Here is a 20,891-nt window from a genome sequence, read left to right as displayed (position 1 = left end):
TAAAGGGAACTGCAATTATTGTAAACAGCCAGGTCATTTTATAAACGAGTGTGCAGTTCTGAAACATAATATAGCTACTGGTAAGACTAAAGAAAGACCACGTCCGCCTAGACAAGAACAAGTTTCACAGATTCCTCAGCCACAGAATGCACAACAGACAGTTACAGTACCGCAGCCTATTGCTGCAACACAGCACGTTACATCGCAGATGTACCAGTATGCTCAGACAGAGTATCCAGAGTACCAGCCATATTCATGAAACAGCCTAGAGAGGGAGGTAGGCTTGCCTCTCATCGAGATACCCGTAGATCAAGAAGGTCCCTATGTTCACAGTCAAGTATTAGGGAAAGACAGAAAGTTTTTGATCGATACAGGGGCAAGTAGGACCACAATTAGTCACGCCGAAGTTCCAGGGGCTCCGCTCTCAGGCTCAAGAAATGTTTCCCTTGGATTTTCAGGAAAGCCAATAGTTAATGAGATATCTAAGCCAGTCACTCTAGAAGTAGGTCCATTGTCCCGTACTACTGATCTGTTACTTACTAAGTCATGTCCAGAAAATCTATTAGGCATTAAGACATTGAAAGAATTAGGTGCAGTTATTTGCTGTTCCCCAGAGGGAATACGTCTGTTCCTACGTGACTTTAAGGGTCACTATGTATTACGAGATTTTGATTCAAGATTGTCTAATGTTCCACAGCACTTATGGGCGCAAGGTCCAACTGATGTAGGTTATATGCAAATCACACCCCATCGTGTGACTCTCAAACCAGGTGTAGTGTTACCCCGAATCAGACAGTACAGATTGCCACCCGAGGCTGTAGCAGCCTTATCCAAAATTATTGACGAGCTCATGGCTCAAGGAGTAGTCGTAGAAACTGACTCCAATGTATGCAATTCTCCGATCATTCCAGTCATGAAACGTACTGATCCGAAGGCACCCCCAGTATATCGATTAGTGATTGATTTACGAGAGCTTAACAAATGTATTATTCCTCAGTACCCAGTTGTCCCAGATATTTCTTCCCTGTTAACAGCCATTGATTCCGAAGCCATGTTCTTCACTGTCATAGACCTCAAGAATGCATTTTTTAGTGTTCCAATTCATCCAGACAGCCAGTTTCTTTTCGGATTTTGTTTAAATGGAAGGAGCTATATGTTTACACGCGCTCCTCAAGGTTTCACAGAAAGTCCTAGTATTTACAGTCAAGCCCTCAAGAGACAACTAGACAACATTCACATGCCAACTGACACTGCCCTGCTCCAGTATGTCGATGATCTACTGATCACAGCCCGTTCTGAACGTGCCTGCGAGCGAGCATCACTTACAGTTTTGTATTTTCTAGCCGAGATGGGGCACAAAGTGTCACCTTCGAAGCTTCAATTCTGTGTTCAGCAAGTGGTATACTTAGGACACTTGCTGTCCAAGAGGGGTAGGCAGTTGACACCAGACCGTATCCAGTTAATAGCGAGTCTTCCCCAGCCCAGAACCCAGAAGGAGGTACGTGCTTTTATTGGCCTTACTTCTTATTGTAGACAATGGATTCCCCAGTATGCATTTCTAGCCAAGCCACTGATACAGTTAACGACACAGGAGGCAGCCGTATCGACTGTCCTCCCTTGGACATCTGACCATACACTTAGTTTCAACGAGTTAAAGAAAGCCCTATGTCAAGCTCCAGTTCTAGCTACACCGAACTACAGTAAGCCTTTTACACTTTTCGTTACTGAACGCGAAGGTACAGCATTATCTGTTCTCACACAAGATCAAGCAGGACAATACAAGCCCTGTGCTTATTTTTCGAGCACATTAGATCCAGTCGCCCAGGCGTTGCCTGCGTGCCTCAAGTCAGTTGCAGCCACAGCACTAGCTATCAGACAAAGTGATTCCATAGTTTTAGGGCATTCCCTGACAGTACAAGTTCCACACTCCGTAGAAGTTCTTTTAAACCGAACACAAACACAGCACTTGACAATTGCACGTTTAACAGGTTATGAATTGACACTGTTCCAGCCACACATAGAAATAAGACGCTGCAACGTCCTGAATCCTGCTACACTGTTACCATCAGTTAGTTTAAATCCTGACCCACATGACTGTGTGGAAGTAGTTAACATTACGACAAAGCCAAGACAAGACCTGACAGACATTCCGTTACCAGATCCTGACCTGACACTTTATGTGGATGGTTCATGTATGAGAACTAGTACAGGAGAACTAGTCGCCGCGTATGCAGTGACTACTGACACTGAAGTTATTGAAACACACCGTATTGATACCCTGTCCGCTCAAGCAGCAGAGCTAGTCGCTCTGACACAAGCCTGTATACATGCCAAGAACCTGAAAGTTAATGTTTACACAGATTCACGTTACGCATTCGGAGTTGTACACGACTTCGGAGTGCTCTGGCAGGAGAGAGGTTTCATGACTTCTCATGGAACCAAGATTCAGCATGGTCTCCTTATTCAAGCCCTGTTAGATGCCATACATTTACCGACATCTATTGCTATCATGAAGTGCAAAGCACATACGAAAGTTACAGACATTATTTCCCAAGGTAATGATCTAGCAGACCGCACAGCCAAGCTTACAGCACAGACTCCAGACATTCCAGTTAACATGACACATACTCCAGATCCGATTACATGCATGACAGTTAAGGACCCTACACAAGATGTCATAGATATCCAGTTACATGCTACTCCCGATGAAATCAAGAAATGGTCTGAACAAGGAGGGGTCCAGACAGATCAAGGATGGTTAACGAAGGGTAGAGCCACATGGTTTCTCCCCGATTCTATGGTTCAAGTCATTATCAGTACCGCACATAGTCCAGCACATTTAGGAGAAAAAGCTATGTTAAACAGTATCCAGAACATTTGGTTCAACAAGCATTTACGAGCTGCAGCCAAGCAGAAAGTCCGTACCTGTATGATATGTTGTCAGTTTAATCCAGGTAAAAGTGTCCCGGTGGAACAAGGTGGTTTCCAGCCCCCTGACCACCCTTTCGAGGTCCTCCAGATGGATTATATTCAGATGGAGCGATGTCGAGGTTTCAAGTATGTCCTTGTAGTTGTATGCGCTTTGTCCAGGTGGACAGAAGCATATCCAGTCCCAGATTACACAGCCGCGACCACTGCCAAGCAGTTGGTTCGTGAGTTTTTCCCTAGATATGGACTCCCTAGAGTCGTATATTCTGATAACGGCCAGCCATTCTCATCTGAACTAATGAAGCACGTTTCCCTTTTGTTAGGGTACCAGTGGAAGTTCCATTGTGTACGCCATCCTGAAGCAGCCGGTCTGGTAGAGAGACATAATCAGACTCTGAAAATCCGAATTGCAAAAGTTTGTAAAGACAAAGGTGTAGACTGGCTAGTAGCTCTGCCAGTCGCTTTGTTTTATATGCGCATGGTTGCACATTCCAGATCAGGTCTGTCCCCGTATGAGGTCGTATTCGGCCGCCCCCCTAACATGTGGGGTACTCCTAGACCCCGAAGTATTACCGATGTTTCATGTAATATGCTGACAGATTACCTAGCTTCCTTGATGTCTGCCCTCAACTCATGTCGTTCACAGGTTGCTGCCGCATTTCCAGACAATACCGAGGTGGCACCGCATGAAATCGTTCCAGGCTCCTTAGTGATGGTCCGGAATTTCGACAGATCAAGTCCGCTGGAACCACGTTGGAAGGAGCCACGTCAGGTCCTCTTGACCACCCGTACTGCCGTCAAGTTGGAAGGCAGAAAAGGATGGATCCACCTGTCTCATGTTAAACTTTTTAAAGGACTGAAATCTGTTTCTAAAAACATTTCCCAGGATTTGAAGGACTGCCAGAATATTGCTCTTAAGGACTGTCCCGCACAAGACATTATTACAACCCCTCCCTTGTTAGAGAAAACTCCGCAACAGGAGTATAAGTTAAAGCTCAGGTCTAGTAAAATAAGTCAGTCAGTTTGATTGTATAAGTCCTCCCCTAGGTGAAACGGTTAGACTGTTTCTGACATGTATAAAATAGACCCCCATAGTGAGAGAGTCAGTCAAAGTTCAATCAGATGTATCGTTTTTCTAAGTTTCATATTATTCATCAGCATTATGATTTCCTGCATCAGCTATGCGTTCTATCTGTATTTTCCAGTTCCTCATGTAAATATGTCTGCTAATGCTACAGTAGAGCACACGTTTAGTGATCTGCCTCCTCACGAATATTCATACCGCCTCGCTATGCGCAACAACACATTTATCCGTATGTTACATTATTCACACCAGACCAGCAATGCCACTAATTGTTGGGTGTGTGGTCGACTCCCCCCTTTTCAGACACCGAAGGGAGTTCTGCCACTGTTTCCTTATCCATTCTCACACAATGGCTCGTGTGGAGCATGGTCCACGTTAACGTCATCCTCAACAGATATGTCTTTTCTTAACAGTACATGTTTTCCAGACAAGCAAGGTTTCCCCCACAGAACAGGTTTAGATCTAGAGAATGAAGTTTATAATTTAGGTAATTATTCGTCGAATTTCATGGTCCTGAATGTTCAGTCTGATACTACTCCAGACTTACCTGCTATTTCAGTACTACCTGTCAAAGGCGAATTATGTGTCCGTAATTATGGTTCCATACATGTAGGTCATAGTGAATGTACTACTGTTATCAAGTATAGTGACAGTAGGAAATCTGTTTTCAAAGCTTCACGTCATTCTTATTTTATTTGTGGTCAAACTGCATATGTTCGTCTGCCCCTCGATTGGGAGGGAACCTGTTACATTGCCTTCCTACTGCCACCTGTTTTCCTAGCCCCATCTGATTATCACAGAAACACACATCTAGTACACATTAGACATAGAAGGGAGTCCCCAATTGTCGATTATACTGAAACTACTCTAGAACAGTATACAGATTTCAATAAAGGTTTCTTCTTCTTTGTAGGACCTGTCCAGAATAGTAAACTGATTCGTAGGTTAACAAGAACCCTTGAAGCTGTAGTAAATGAGACTGCCTCTGCTCTAGGTAACCTAACCGAAGAACAATCTGCTATGAGATTTGTCGTTTTGCAAAATCGTCTCGTCCTTGACGTCATACTGGCCGATAGGGGCGGGGCCTGTAGAGTCATCGGATCTAGTTGCTGTATTTTCATTCCAAATAACGCGCCGTCTGTTTATTCAGCTATAACCAGACTCCATAAAATTGCCCATCTGTTACACCAAGACCCAGGCACCTGGACATGGTCAGGTTGGTTCTGGAATATAATTTCCGCATGGGGATGGAAAGTCCTGTCCTTTCTAGGTATTGCAGTAGCGATCATATTTAGCTGCTGCCTCTGTATACAATGTGGCCCTGCGATTTGCAGCATGTGTGCTACCTCTTGTATTCCTAGTCTCAAGCCCCGTTTTAAATCCCGTTCCAGGATAATTCGAGACGAGCAAATGATACTGTATGAAATGATAGACGGTATCATGAAAATTGATGTTTCCTGATGGAAACGTAGTGACAAGGAGGGAATGTGGAAAAGTAAATTTTGCCATGTTCTGTGTCCCTACGCCTCATCCATCATATGTTATGTGTGCATGACCAATATGCATATGTTATTCCCCATGTCCGATTAATGACGCAATTATAGTTGTGTCCACCTCTGGTATGACATTTTCCAGTCCTCGTGAATACTACGAATATCAGGCCTATGTAAAGTAATGTTGCCACGTTTCTTAGTGTGCACGTTATTCCATTATAAAATCCCCGTTTCTAGGCCTCAAAAGGGCCCGGACCACAGATTCAGCTCCTGTCTCCTGAAAGCCTCGCTGAGGAGCGATACAGCCCCCACCTGTATCCTCGACCCTTCACTTACTTCCTGCCTCGCAGTGCCCGGTGCAGCTTGGCTCTGCCTCTGAGTCTGCCAAGAGTATGTTATGATTCCAGCTATCAGTTCAGTCCTCCTTCTCTGCATTCCTGAGCTACTGAACTGCATCAATAGTTTCCGTCATTGTCTAGCCTATTCGGCTCCACGTTAGAGAAATACTGTATTAATGGTCATTTAATATTCCTCATCACGCATTTCATGTAGAATAATGCATGGTCCAGTCTTAGAATCAAGTTAGCTTTTCCCCTCATGACTTCTAGTTTATATCAACATGTTCCCTAAACATTAGATACCAGATAGGGTTTAGGTACATGTCGCTCCGACCCTCCAGACTCAAGTCTCTGCTCCTAGCACAGAGTTCGTAGCCCCCAGCTTCTCCTAGTAATACGTCATTGCCAGTTTTCGCGCACCATCAGGTTAGAGGTCCCGGCTCCTTAGGTAGCCCCCTCCTATGTTTCCGCCCATTCATGACATATTCTGTTACGTTTGCATCACATGCCTAAGTATACTCCCAGTTACACCTCTTTTTACTGTTATCTTTCGCGACTGCTACGCGTCACGCCTTCTGCTCCACCCACTGCTACGCCTACTGCAATGTAATGCTATGTGTTTGCGCTATGTATATAAGTTGATGTATTGTTATTAAAAGTTAGCGCGCTCATCCCAGACCAAGCCCCAGCAGCTGCTGGGTCATCCTATGCAGGTTGTCCTGATCCTGTCCTTATGCTGTAATAAACCTGCAGAAACTCCTACTACCTCGAATCTTGACTCTTATTTTATTGAGCTATCTGTTATTCATTCATTTATTCAAAAATAGATCCGGTATTATTTATTTATATACCACAAAGGGAAAATAGATCATGATGAAATCCAAATCCCGTACTGGGCTGCAGTTTAGCACTGTGATACAAAATGTATCCGGAGATAGTTCCCAGTTAGAAATCCTTAACAAATGGTGAAGCCCTTAATCTTGAGGTAATTGAACATGCAATGAGGTAGACTGGTGTGAAGAGTTTTTAATCTTTTTTTCTTTTTTTCTTATAGAGTTTTATATAGCACGAACTAGACCCGAAGATATCTGGTATCAGAGCGCTTTACATAGCACCAGTTTCGTTACATGAGGACACATTTATTTTTGTTAGCCGCATGGAGATTAAGTGATTTGCCCAGAATCACAGGATTTTGAGGGTCGTTGGCGAGACCAACCCAGTTCCCCAGCTTCAACGTCGGCCACTCTAGCCATAAGGATACATCCTCTTCCCAATCTGAGAGGGGGAAGGTCCACACTTCCTGGGCGAGTCAGATTGTAGCCCCATAGTACTTAGTTTTCACGATCTGGATTCTGAAAAGATGAATCTAAGTAGTAGGAGTTGAGACCTACCAAAGTCTACTCCAGGGTTATACCTTCTGCAGTAAGTACCATCACTGAAACTATTACTGATAGTTTTCTATAGCCCTCTTTTAAAGCAGCACTTGAGTTCATAAATACCACTGCCATTGCAACCATTTGCACTTTGTTAGACTGTAATGAGGCAGCATAGACTCTCCAGCCATAGTGCTAAATAATCCATCCCGCGATGCAATTTGACAAGGGCACTTAAATACAGCAATGTGTTCGACAACTGCTTCTTGATATTTGGAAGCCCTGCATAGACGTAGGGTGAGAAGTCTTAAAAAATAGCAACAGTCAGAAGGGACAGAACAGCTAGAGGAAAATCCAATGCAAGTAGTACATCACATGGACTACAATGGTGCCTGCATAGGCGTAAGCAAGTGGCTTCTAGATGTAAACACTAAATAACAATCATTGACCTATGTGACCAATATTCTGTAAGAATGAAAAACACATTTTGATTTAAAGAATACCAAATTGCAGATTGATATTAGATTTTTTGACATAAACCATCTGGTTGTATCTGTCAAGTCATTTATTTGCAGCTGTGAGTAATTCATTCCTTGCAGTGAATGCATTTTGTTGGCTAGCATTCCTTTTATACCTGCAGTGTAATTCTCCTCAATTGGATTTTTCTATTGATATAACTGAAATTGTTTCACAAGGTGTACATCTCTCAAACTAGGCTTTTCCGAATGATAAGGCTAGACAATGATCTTTCCCAAAGAGGCTGTTGGCAAAGGAATACACTATTGCACATGATTTGGGGCTGACCGGCAGTTCAAGAGAACTTGAAAAAGGTGGGTCGCAAGATACAGCAGTGACAGACCTCTCAGTAGAACTCACCCCACAATTAGTAACTTTAAATTGAAATTGAAGACCTCTGAGGCGGAAGCCGGAGGTGGTGTAACTCGTGATTTTAAAACTGCTCATATTCTGATTGTTTTACATTTGTTTAAACTTTGTGCCCACTGAGAAATCCACTGTGCATTTGTAAACTCCTGCAAGCAAGCACTTACAGCGGATTGTAGCGCTGTTCCTTGCAGCGGACTTCACGGCCGCCATCGCGAGCGCGAGGCCACGCCCCCCGTTAGGCCACGCCCACCCTCCCTCTCCTTAACCACTTCGACGCTAATGACAAAGCCAGCTCGTCATGGGCGTTACCTGCCCTGCGCTCATGACGAGCTGGCTTTGTCACAAACAAGCCATTTACTCCCTTCTCAGCGCAGGGCAGGTAAACGCGGTAGCGCTGAAGGTGTTAAATGTGCTTCCCACGCAAGCGCAGCGGACGAGCGCAGCGGGAGCGCCGTCTGCGCGCCTAAGGCAAGCCCGTCTGCGCCCGTCCGCGGTCGTACGCGGTCCAGGGCCACAACCCCTGCTCCCCCAGATGGACACATACGGTGGAGCAAGCAGGATCTACTGAACTTCTGCCACAAAATCGACGATTCCTGCAAGCATAGTCTATGCGTGGAAAACGATATGGGTTGCGAACACTGTCACTTCTCATTCGACCATGGTAAGAATACAACCAACATGAACTATACCATACAATGCGGACTGCTTAACGTACGCTCACTGAGAAAACACAGGCTAGACCTTTATGATCTACTTACTGAGAACCAATGGGATCTTGTGTTTCTAACAGAGACATGGTTAGATAATGAGTCTACACCCTACGCCCTTGAGGCAACTCCAGGAGGGTACACAATACATAGACTGGATAGACCCGCAGGCAGAGGAGGCGGAATCGCAATTATAGCCCGCGAAAATCTACGATGCTAGCTAGATAGCTCTCCCATCCTGGACAGTGAAGCAGGGAGCTTCACTGTCAAAGTGAATAATAACTACACGCTAAAGGGCATACTAATTTACAGACCCCCAGGCCCCATAGCCGGTTCGAGGAGAGTTTGGTTGAAGGAATCATAGAAACCGCACTGTGCACTGACAAGTTTCTGGTACTCGAGATCTCAATCTTCATCTTGATAACCCCTCAGACCACGTCAGTAAGAATTTTGGCCAGGCACTGAAAGCCCTCCAACTCACCCAAATTGTTAGAGGCCCCACCCATCAACAGGGTCATCTGCTGGACCCCATATTTGTCAACTGGGGGGATGCGGAAGCTATGACCCCAATTCCCATCCCATGGTCGGACCACTATTTGGTCCCTTTTTCCATACGAATCCCGGGAAGCAGACCCCCACAGCCACCAGCTATGTACCACCTCAAACGGAAATGGGCTACATTCTCTCAGCCCAAATTCTGTGCAGAATTAACGAAAGGAGGAAGCCCAGGAGGGAAGGATGCTGACACAGCCAATGCTAACCTCTGCACACGCATTAATCATGCACTAGACTGCACAGCCCCTTTGCTAAAAATCAAATCTGGGGGACGCACAAACAAAACTGCCCCGTGGTTCAACGTTGAACTAAGAGTTCAGAAAACTGCACTGAAAAGAACCGAAAGAGAATGGCGCAAGACTCTCTCTGAAGAAACCAGAAAGAATTATCTAACCGAGAGACGAACCTACCATGGACTAATCAGAAAGACAAAAACAGCATATTTTACGAATAGGATTAGTGAGGCTGGTAACTCGGCGAAAGAGCTGTTTTCACTCTACAAAACTCTTTCAAGCGGAAACCCAGCTATTGCCCCCGCTGACTGCTCGCCAGAATTGTGTGACAAAATCGCAGGTTTTTTCTCAGATAAAATAACAAAAATCTACTCAGCATTCCCTACGCAGTCCAAATCCGGGGCAGACTTCGTTGAAAGCCCAAGGGAGTGGGGAGATAAACCTAGACTTACCAACTTTACTACCCCTCCCACGGAAGATCTTCTAAAAATCTGCAGGTCGGTGAAGTCGGGCTCTCCGAGAGACCCTACCACACCCAAACGCCTGACGGATAGTTTAAGGGTACTAGAACCATACATTAGACATGTACTCGATGTATCTTTTACCACCAAGACAGTACCTAGGGAGTGGGAAAAGGCGGTGGTTCTGCCCCTCAGGAAGAAACCTACCATCAGTTTTGAGAAACTTGACAATCTCCGCCCAATTTCACTCCTACCCTACCTAGCCAAGGTGGCCGAAAAAACGGTCAATAAACAACTGATGGACTTTGTGGAAAAGGCTGCCTTATTGCACGACACCCAATTCGGATTCCGCCCCCGCCACTCTACAGAGTCCGCACTGCTTACTGCAGTTGAGACCCTACGTCAGGGGGTAGATGAGGGACACACCATGGCCCTCATCCTATTGGACCTGAGTGCAGCGTTCGACACTGTGGCGCACGACAACTTGCTACAGTGTCTGAACAACGGAGGTATATCCGAAGCTGCACTCCAATGGCTACAATCCTTCCTGACAGGGAGAAGCTTCCAGGTTCGCCAGGGCGACCACTACTCGAGAGACATAGGTTTGGGTCAGGGCGTCCCCCAGGGTTCGTCACTGAGCCCAACCTTGTTTAATCTCTATGTCTCTCCAGTGGCTTCAATTGCCGTGAGTCACGGATTGAGCATCGTGTCATACGCCGACGACACGCAGCTGGCTATCTCCCTATCGCGTGCACCCGGTCTTGCGATGGACAGTTTCAGGAACTGCATGCAAGAACTTGCAGCCTGGATGTCCACCAACTGCCTTAAGTTAAACGGCAACAAGACCGAGGTGCTCGTTGTGGGGGGGAACCCATCTGTTTGGTCGTCGGCGTGGTGGCCTCCATGTCTGGATGAAGCTCCCATACCCCGCCAGGGAGTAAAAAACCTAGGCGTATGGCTCGATGCTGACCTATCTTTTGGACCCCAAATAGACCGAGTTGCAGGCGTCTGCTTTGGTGTCCTAAAAACCATAAGGAAGGTTCTTGACCTCCTTCCTGTGTCAGCACGGAAAACATTGGTACACGCCCTTGTGACATCACGCCTAGACTACGGCAACCTACTCTATCTGGGTACCACCTGCAAAGCCATGAATCGCCTTCAGGTAATACAGAACGCGGCAGCCCGTCTCATCCTAAAAATCCCTAAACGATCAAACACCAAAGCCGCTCTCAAAACCCTCCACTGGTTGCCAGTAAAAAGCAGAGTGGAATTCAAAGCCCTCTGCACATGCCACCGCATCCTGGCTAAGAAATCTCCTATTCCACTCCAGAACCTAGTGACAAGGTATACACCTGCACGCTAGCTGCGCTCCTCATATGAGGGCCTACTTAAGGTTCCTAGGGTCAAAAGAGCCCGTATGGGCGGACGTTCCTTCCGCTATCTGGCAGCGAAAAAATGGAATTCCCTTCCTCTCCATCTTCGTCTGGATCCTTCCGAATCCAGCTTCGGCAAGAACCTAAAAACATACCTGTTCTCCAGATAACGGATCACTGGTCTCCACCTCGCTCAGAGTTCTTCAGTTGCAGCGCGGGGACACGCTTTGGCGTAACCAAGCGCTTTACAAGCTACCCTTATTATTATTATTAGTCATATGGTGGGTCAAAATCCTAGACCAGACATCTTCTAACATTTTGCTCTAAGCCCTTCTCCTCCCCCCCCCCCCCCACTCCCCTCCCCAACCCAAACATTTTTTTTAAAGTCTGGCTCCCTCTAAAACTTTATGGAAAGACTTGGGGAGCTTGAGAGGCAGGGCTGAGCACAGGGGGTGGGGGTTTTGAGATCATTTCATAGGTTGAATGGGAGAATTATAAAAGAGGAAATGCATATAAAACCCAAATAGACAAAGAACCCTACACCTTCTGCACTACTGATAGCTATGGCTCTGAGTAGCAGGCTATCTCCTCTGCCTCTTTTACCATTTCCCACCAGTCTTGGCCATTACTCCAAACTTGAAACACTCTGCCCTTTTCAGAAAAAAAAATGTGCTCCCATGTGTTGCATGCCTCTTTACAGCAAGGATGCCCTCAACCTTCGTGCCCTCTACCATGCCTCTATTGTAAAGTTATAGAATCATAATTGTGATGCAGTGGGCACCGCACACTCCTGGCCCCCAGTGTTACTGCACCTGCCTCACTAATGAGAGCTACTGCCTTGCGTAGCGGGCAGTCTTCTCTGCCCCTTGTTTAAACCCCAATCTTCCTTTCTGTCACTTCTCTAAGGCCTAAGCTAAGATGTCTCCTCTGCTTCACTTTTTTGCTCTCCTGGGCAATTGGTCCGATGTGCAAAGCAACACTGGTACAGCAAGGGTGCCTTGAGCCCTAATACAAGCAAGGAATGATAGTACAACAACCTTAATGGGGGTTTAGTTGGGTCCTCTCACCCATGGGTCTCAGTACCACTGCATTTGCATCACCAATGATGCATACTCCTCTGCCTACTCCAACAGGACAACACTCATAAGCACTGAGGCTCAAAGCAGACTGTCTACCCCTTTGGGTCAAAAAAGGGGGAAAATACCACACTTCGTCCCTTTGTTTCTTGGGATCCGTTCCCTGCACATCGTGATCTGGGCTCCAGTGCTAACAAGGAAAATAGTTTCCCACTCCTCTTTGTCCTAGTAACATAGCTATAATTTGAGTGCAGTGGCCCCCACAACCATTAACCCAGTGCCAGTGCACCTGCTGCACTAATTTTAGTGATTGGCCTTTAAAAATAAAATTAGCCCACGCTTCTCAATACCACATTCAGGACATCTCAATGAGGAAGTGGGGGAAGATGTCTCTGTCCATTGGTAAACAAACAAATGAATTCCCATATAGTGCCCCCTTCTCTGGGCCATCTCTTTGACGCTATCCATGGATTTTGCTGCTTTCTCCTGGGCCATTACTCTGAGGCTCCAGTGGTCCGGACAATCAGGGCTCTGAATATGGCTCTTTTAGCCTTGTTCCTGTCACCCCATGACTCCCCGGAAACGACAGCTGAATGTAAATGGAGGTCGAAGTTGGCCAGTTGTGTGGGGACCATGGCGCCCATGTGTTTTTAATTTTACAGTAACAGTGCCCATACTTTTTGTACAAAAAAAACTGCCATCCCTTAATTGTTAATGGGGAGCTGGAGGTACCTGTGTGTGAGAATGAAAGTGGGAGAAGTCTAAAGTGCTTTAATTTATGGTGCCAGCTGAAGCCTCATGATGCCAAAGATTTATTATTTTTGAAAGCTACTATAAGGATGCGGAGTTTTGGAAAGTGTCTTTTTAATGGACTTCTGAAAATGTCTGCACTATGTACCCAGTCTGGTTAGCTTTTACTGATGGGTATTCTGTGAAAGTACTTGTTTTATCATACACACAAAATCATTCTGTGGCAAACTATCTTATTCTGTGTGTAATACAATTTTAAAAGACTGACTTAACATATTAACAGTACTTCTTGTCACAGGCTGGACCTTCATAGCTCTATAAATAATCATGCCACTATTCTGCACTGCACTAACAAGTTCTGTGACTCTCTGGTCTCACAAACGGACATCTGCAGTGATCACATTACCCAATTGACGTTTCATTATGTAAAAGAGTGCATTTCCCACGAATTAGGTTATTTTGGCATTTATTTTTCATTTAAGTTGGGTAAGTTATTTTATATGCAGTTACTGTAAAGATGAAAAATTAACAAAATACTTATAGAATATTTTGTTGTTTTTAACCATGTCTATGTCCCCGCCACCACAGGGCTCAAGATCAGTTAGTTAACTTTTTTTATGCACTTCACATGCTTCATGTAAATAGAGATGGTCTGGATATGTGAAAAATAAGCTAAGTCACTCTTCCTGGCCATCTTAATTTACAAGTGATTACCGAGGCATTTGCAACCCCTTCCCCACCAACCAACCCCCCTCCCTCCTGGGAATGTCGCCACGGACCTCCAGGGGTCGCACCCCCTAGTTTGAAGACCTCTGCCCTAGGCCGATACATACTCCTAATTTGCAATGTTGCCTGATGGTCGCACAACAAGATTTGATTAAATACTGGAGACAGATAAGGTCCTAACCATACAGGAGTGAGAATCCCATATGGACTGGTGTATGGGGGCTGAAAAAATGGCATATTAAGCGCATGGGTTCCGGAAAAAGTGTGGGCCCTTGGAGAGCTGTTGAAGATGTGGAAACCTAACAGACGCAATGCGGCCCTCTGGCCTGACCGAGGGAAGGAACAAAGTATCCTTTGGGGTGACAAAGGGAGTTTGTATGTATGTATGTATGTATATATTGTGGTGACCTATGCAAACACTTGTCCGCCAACCAGTGTATTTTGCATGCAGATTGTAAGTAATGTGGTTAGAGCACGGTTGGTGTGTCTTGTGAAGTAGTTTGTTATGGTACTTGTCCATATATTGAAAACCCAATATAATTTTTTTAAAGATTAATTGAGCCTACCTCTGTCCAGCTACACCGGAGGCCTGCTGTTTACTGTAACTGAGTGCAAGAAGGCGGGGTTAGAGCATCACAAACATAATCGTAGTTTGTGCAGTTAGCGAGTGTGCTTGCCTTGCAGTCATTAATCAGTCTGTATTGTTCATTTTGCTTATTTATATACTGCAACAGTAAGTACACATTTCACTCACCTACACTAGTATCAAGTTGGATCATCTTGATCTGTCCCTCGTTTGGTCGGTGCTGAGGGGTACAGAGGCCTTCTAGTTGCTCTGTCAAGATCTTGTTATCAATCAAGTTCACTTCCTCTGATAGTGTTACAGGAAGGGCACTGCTTGTCTCACTAAAATGCACACTAGTGGGCACTGACTACGTGCAGCTAGAGATGTGCACCTGCCAGGGGCTTGCTCTTGGTAAATCTTGTGTATTCACTCAGACAGGTCACAGAGACAAAAGAACAAGAATTGAAAAAAGAAGGCGATTATTTGTCCTTGTTGTGGGCAGCATCCACCATCTTATAACCGGCCTTCATAGACATATGTTTCCAGTCAGGTAAAGATAACCCTAATGACAGGTGTGTGTATGTAGTGATCAGAGACTATCCTCTGGTCATCCAGGTTTCTGCGCTCGCAACCATTATTGTAAAATCTATGCACTTAATGTTTGTGAACATTTCTACTCCTACAACCATGTAAACACAATAGGCCATCCATCTTCCACAGGGAAGTAGGCTTTCTTTAGAGGAGCAGGCCAGTAAGCATTAACCCTGGATGCAGCTACAGTACTGCAATACACTCTACTCCATATAATGTTGTATCAACCAGGCCCTCTACAAGGGGAGTCAAGTCTGGCACCTCCTTAACTTTAAAGTGTGAGGAAAAGCCAAGGGAGGATCTCCCAATTCGCAGGGCACACCCACGGATTGCCTCTGGAGTATGAGACCAGCACTTTATGGGATCCTTAAGGATTGGGTGCCAAGCGTGCTCTGTAAAAGAAATGCATGGGAACCTCATTACAATGGGAAAACATGGGCATAGATCACACAGTTGCTCAGATGACAAGCGACTTTCATCCCTGAACTTGCTTATTTTAATTCGACTTGACTACTAATGTGCACAGATCTCGGTGTCCTCTTCTACACTCTTGGCTAGTGAGAGCTATTCGTAATGTCTACCAATGAATATATAATTGTGCAAAGTGCTAAAACAAACATGGACAAAATCTTGCTGATCAAAAATATGTGAATGAATAGAAACAGTAGCTCCCAATCACCTAGATACACTCCTAAGTTGCAGGAAGCTATTTGCTAAGCAGAACAAATGTTGTATAATGCCAGGGTGAATATGACAACTTGCCTACTTTATATAATTGGCTCCTTCATTTCGCCTTCTAGTTGCCTGTGCCTCACGGAATAGCTCAGCGAGATTTTCTCTCCAGAAATCCAGAGGAACTCTCTTGCAAGGTAAATCTAGCGTTGTTTCTGTGGAATTCTCCTTCCTCGGTGCACTCTTGTTTGCAGGAATGCTGGACATGTTCAATTTCAAGCATAATTGACCTGAAAATGTTTTGCAGCGTGGAGACGTGTTGGTGTTGCTGGAGCAGGTTGACAGCAATCACTACCAGTGCCAAAAGGGAGAAGAAAGTGGTGAAGTGCATACGTCAAAGATGAAAATAATCACCCCTCTTGTAAACAAGAGAAAGGTAAGCACTCAGAGCAATCTGTGCTAGCTAGCATCCCACAGAGGCCTAGTGTGATTTGCTTTTATTTAACTACTAATGAATTTGTATGAAATCTAGTTTGTATGGGAAGCTTGTATAGAGGTTTCACAATTAATGAAACCCTTGAAAAGCTTTTTGCAAACGATGCAGAGCTTCCATGTTTTGGAGCCTATTTATGGATTTAGACGTGTTTTGTTGAGCATGTGGTGAACAACAGGAAACGAATTCTGAGGATGGTCGGCGTGGTGAGGCAGAGGGTGTTTATGAAGGCGGAGTAGGCGGAGTCTCGGCGGCCAAAAATGCAGTGTTCCTCCAGATCACAAACTGAAGTGGTGGAACCAGGAGTGGTCAGTTTTTGATGGTTGTCCCATAGTGCCCAATCCTAGATGATGCTTTAACTCTGAACTTGCTTTGCCAGTGTGTTTGTGTTCTGGACAAACATAAAGCAGTATTCTGGGCGGTTACGTTTGGCGTTCTTCTCCGTTACATGCAAATAAATTTGATGTAAAAATGTTGTGCTTTATTGGTGTAAAATAGCATTGTTTGCAATAATATCTCCTTAAATGTAATTTAAAAATTGTTTTCGGTTAAGTTTTTTTCTTTATTATTTATTATCATTTTCAGAACCAGGAGGGAAGAATTCCCTTTGTACCTCCCTCGTGCATGCTTCTGGTGTTACTTTCCCTTGATGAGTCCGCAAACTCTCTCCTCCTCAGATTCCCCTCCTGCATGACCCTGGCCCATCTCCTTCATACTGCAGCATTGCCCGGAAAGACCCTTTGTCCTCAGTGCTGCCTTTTGTTCCTCTGCAAACATGTCATATCATGTGGTTGCCATGTTTACCTTTTGAACACTTTGATATGGCACTTTTTTTTCAATATCACACTTTTTATGCCACAGTTTTATGGTTCAGATCTTCATTCTTTTCTGCCACCCATTTTTCTCTTGCAATCCTTCCCGGTGTTTGGTGTGGTTCTAAGGAGTGCTCTGATTTCCCAAGTCTGATAGACACATATGGTCTAGTTATGCAGTCGTCCTGGCTACTAATTTACTATGTCCTGCCAGCGTTGGTGTTAACTATTTTTTGTTTTGCTTCATTTCCCGGAGTAACTTATTGGTGGAAGGCCCGATTCACAGAAACGTTTTAAATCTCCCTCAAGATAAAAGGCCCATGTTACACTCTTCTGCTTAATTTCAAAATTCCAGACTTGGACCACAGAAAACTCTTAATTTCAGATTTTATCTACATGCACATATTTCTCCTAATTTTCTATGTGCGAAATGTTCACATAGTGAACATTAGGCAGAGGTTTAGGGATAGTTGTAGTTCTACAATACTTTAATTTCTTTCTCTTCATATGGAAATATTTTTCCATTTGAAATAATCACACTATCCCTTCCTTATAATGAGGGAGTTTAGGGGCTTATTACATCTTCTTTTCTGAGGTGCAAATTGAAGAGCGCAAAAGTGTAAGGACATTAGCATTGTTTGGGAACATTAAAAAAAGTATGATATTGGTGGTCACCATATTTGCATTTCTGACATTCACCAAACATACCTTGGAAACCCCGTTTCGAAACATATTGATCACACTTACAGCTAACCGTGCTTCATTCTGCACATTTTGCCAATTTTCCACAGTTATAAGTGCAGGCTCTGCATTGAAATAGCTGTACGTCCTGGTTTTGTGAATCAGAATCGGGGATTCTTGAGTGGAGAGTGGACTTTAGGCTATAGTAATGTCTTCTAAAGGTTTCATGAAGTGGGCATTTGTGCCTTTCTGGTAAAACCTGTACAGCTAGTAACAAGTAACTATTTCAGAGTTCAATGCACTGATTGTGGACTTTCCATGTACATGCTGCAAGTACATATAGATACTTTTAGATCTTATGTTTCTGCTGGTGTTTTGTCCCTTCTTAGTAGTTGTGGGTTGTTTGACCCCAAAATCTCACTACCATACAATGCATGTGGCAGAATTAGTAGGGGTGGTTTTTATTTTTAGTTATTTTAATTAATTATGTTCCTTTTCAAAAAAATTACATGAATATTCATTTTTTTCGCTCTTTTTTAGGACTGGAATAGTGCATCCAAGAATGGTGACATCGACACTCCCCATGCTCTTGTACTGCATGATTTTTCCGGAGGTTTGTATTGTATGGAAATTCATTAAGCCACATCACTCTGTGTCTGAACAGTTGATGCAGACAAGCCATAACAAAAGCACAGAAAGTACAGTGTTTCCCCCAAATTATATTATTTTGTTTTTAAGTCAGGGTATGAGTTTTGAACTCTAAACTCCAAAGACTGAGCACTATACAGCTAATCGAAAACTTCCTAATAAAGAAAGCAGCAATCCTGTGCTTATTCATTAATTTCCAAAACCTCCTTTATGCTATTGAACATGAAGTTAATTTTATTATCCTTCACTGATTCATGAGGCAACCCATCCATTTTCCTAACATATGACAAATTCGAAAGGCACACTGCCGCTCAAACCATCATCACCCGGGGCCAGTTCACTAAAGAGTGGTGAATGTGTTCTAGCAAATAAAAAACGAATTTTCTTACAAGCCTCCACTAGATGCTCCAGGATTGATCTCCACCTCTCGATTGTGCCACTGACAGACACTGTCACTCACCCATTGAATGCAAGGTCCTGCCAAATCCACCTATATTGGTGGGATCAATCTCACCATCATTTCTTGCCTGCCTCCACTTCTTCTGGTCCCTCATGACTTGGTCCTGTATTCTCAGGTCCATGCTGAATCCTCCACCCTCATTTAGTAACAATTAACCTCTCGACTCCCATAGCCTCCCTGTTTTTTGTAAAACACCAGCTTGCCTTTGCCTATAGACAGAGCAGTTTCTGGCTTGCCAGTCATCAGATTGAAGCTTCTGCCACTGATCCAACAAGTGAGCCAACTTGCTTGCCAGTGGTTTCAGGGCCCGCTCCTGAAGACTTGGGATCATCCCTTTGACTTGCATATACCCTTATCCCTGTGGCAGATATCTTGCAAGAGCATCTGCTCAACTTCTATCACGCACACTATTGTGCTACCTTCATTATTAATATAATCAAATCCCATCGATACCCCTGACATACAATCATCTATAATCTCATTACTGTATCACCACTAACTTCAACTGAAAAACAACCTAGTTATAAAAATTAGATTCAATCTATTGCAGTAATCATTATAAGGTCTCTTCACCATTCTCTGATTCATTCTGCTACCGCTTCTATTGTCAGGACACTCCAAAGACACCACATTCTTCATATGAATTACATCTATAGAGAGAAGCAACATAAATTAATTTCATTCTCCCATATCTGACATTGCAGTTGACAATACTCAATTCCTAAAATGTATGCTTCCAATATCTTATTTGAATAAATCATTGTGAGTATAATCAATCATATGAGATAGCTGACTTGTTAGAGGTTGTGTTCCTTTATTATAACTGTTTTTGTATATGGAGTACATCAAACTTTAAACTTTGTGGCTTGTCCTAACACTTCACAGTGTTTCATTTAAGGATTTAGACATGGAACAGTTAATTGCCCCACTCTGGATGCAAAACATGGAAAGCAAGTTTTACTGAAAAATCCTGGTATAAACGCAGCCTCCTGGCTTTTTTCCAGGCACAGTAAATGAGCCCACCAGAATATTTCTGACAACTTGTAGGGGCCTTGAAATGCCGTGATTTCAAGCACCTTAAATGATCAGGTACATAAAGGCATGTGGTGGTAGAAAGCTCTGATCCTATTGCGAAGGATCATCTTTATGATGAAGGTAAATAATATGCACTAGTACAGTTCAATATACAAACTGGATTGTTTATAGGTGTTGACTCCAAGTGTTATTTCCCAACTCTGTCGTATTCATATCATTGAGTTTAAAGAGGTAAAGGACCGAACAGATCTGCTCAAACTCAAAAAAATGACTAACAGTCACATAAACATCTTTCCAGACGATGGGAATTAGTTCAAGTGCTCCACAAGAAGTCCACGTTGCTCTAGGTAGTGCAACTACTAAGACAAATATGTTCTTTTTTTTTGCCTAAAGTGAAGTAGAAGCTTAAGTGGCAAGAGCAATTACTGGTAGACTGCTGAAAGTTGGCTGCTAATGTTTACGCTGTGAAGGACACGTGTATATGAAGATAAGGTATCTTTGGAGGAGGCATCGATATTAGAAAGTAGGCAGGTGTGTAGAGTGAAATGTAACCTCATTTTAGAAAATGGGTACGTGCATAGGCTGTTATAGATCACAAACAGATGCAGGTCTAGAAGGAGTGGTCATTAATATAATTTTTACTGGTGTCCCAAAAACACCACAATACATAATTTTAAGAAATGATCTGAGAAAGGGGAGGGACATTCTTCTCTATGGATATTTGGAATGATGCACTCCTAATGATAATCTGAATAAACCATGCGGCCCATTACAGGATTCCAGAATTGAGGCAGACGCAGATTGAGTTGAAGATTTTAACCAGCAAACACCCACCATTCGCATCCAAGGAATCCAAGCAGATAGTGTCATCATCTACAATAAGTGCACCGTTTTCAGTGCACAGTCTGCAAGATACTTTTCTTTACTTTGTAATAACCATTGACAGGGTGGC

At 43.9% G+C, this 20,891-nt stretch overlaps 1 protein-coding gene across 2 annotated transcripts in view; it reads left to right on the top strand.

Annotated features, from left to right (window-relative positions):
* SH3D19 (SH3 domain containing 19) overlaps positions 1-20,891 on the top strand; it is a 656,725-nt gene that overhangs the window by 559,001 nt on the left and 76,833 nt on the right. For both annotated transcript variants that reach the window (XM_078676919.1, XM_078676918.1), the window contains exons 12-14: positions 15,939-16,007; positions 16,118-16,246; positions 18,337-18,409. In XM_078676919.1, coding sequence (XP_078533045.1) covers positions 15,939-16,007; positions 16,118-16,246; positions 18,337-18,409 — 271 coding nt within the window. The remainder of the gene's footprint in view (positions 1-15,938; positions 16,008-16,117; positions 16,247-18,336; positions 18,410-20,891) is intronic.

This window comes from Lissotriton helveticus, chromosome 2_1 (assembly GCF_964261635.1).
Source record: "Lissotriton helveticus chromosome 2_1, aLisHel1.1, whole genome shotgun sequence".
In the NCBI taxonomy this organism is placed as follows: domain Eukaryota; kingdom Metazoa; phylum Chordata; class Amphibia; order Caudata; family Salamandridae; genus Lissotriton; species Lissotriton helveticus.
The sequence above is the reverse complement of the archived record's forward strand: the minus strand, read 5'-3'. Positions and strand labels throughout refer to the sequence as shown.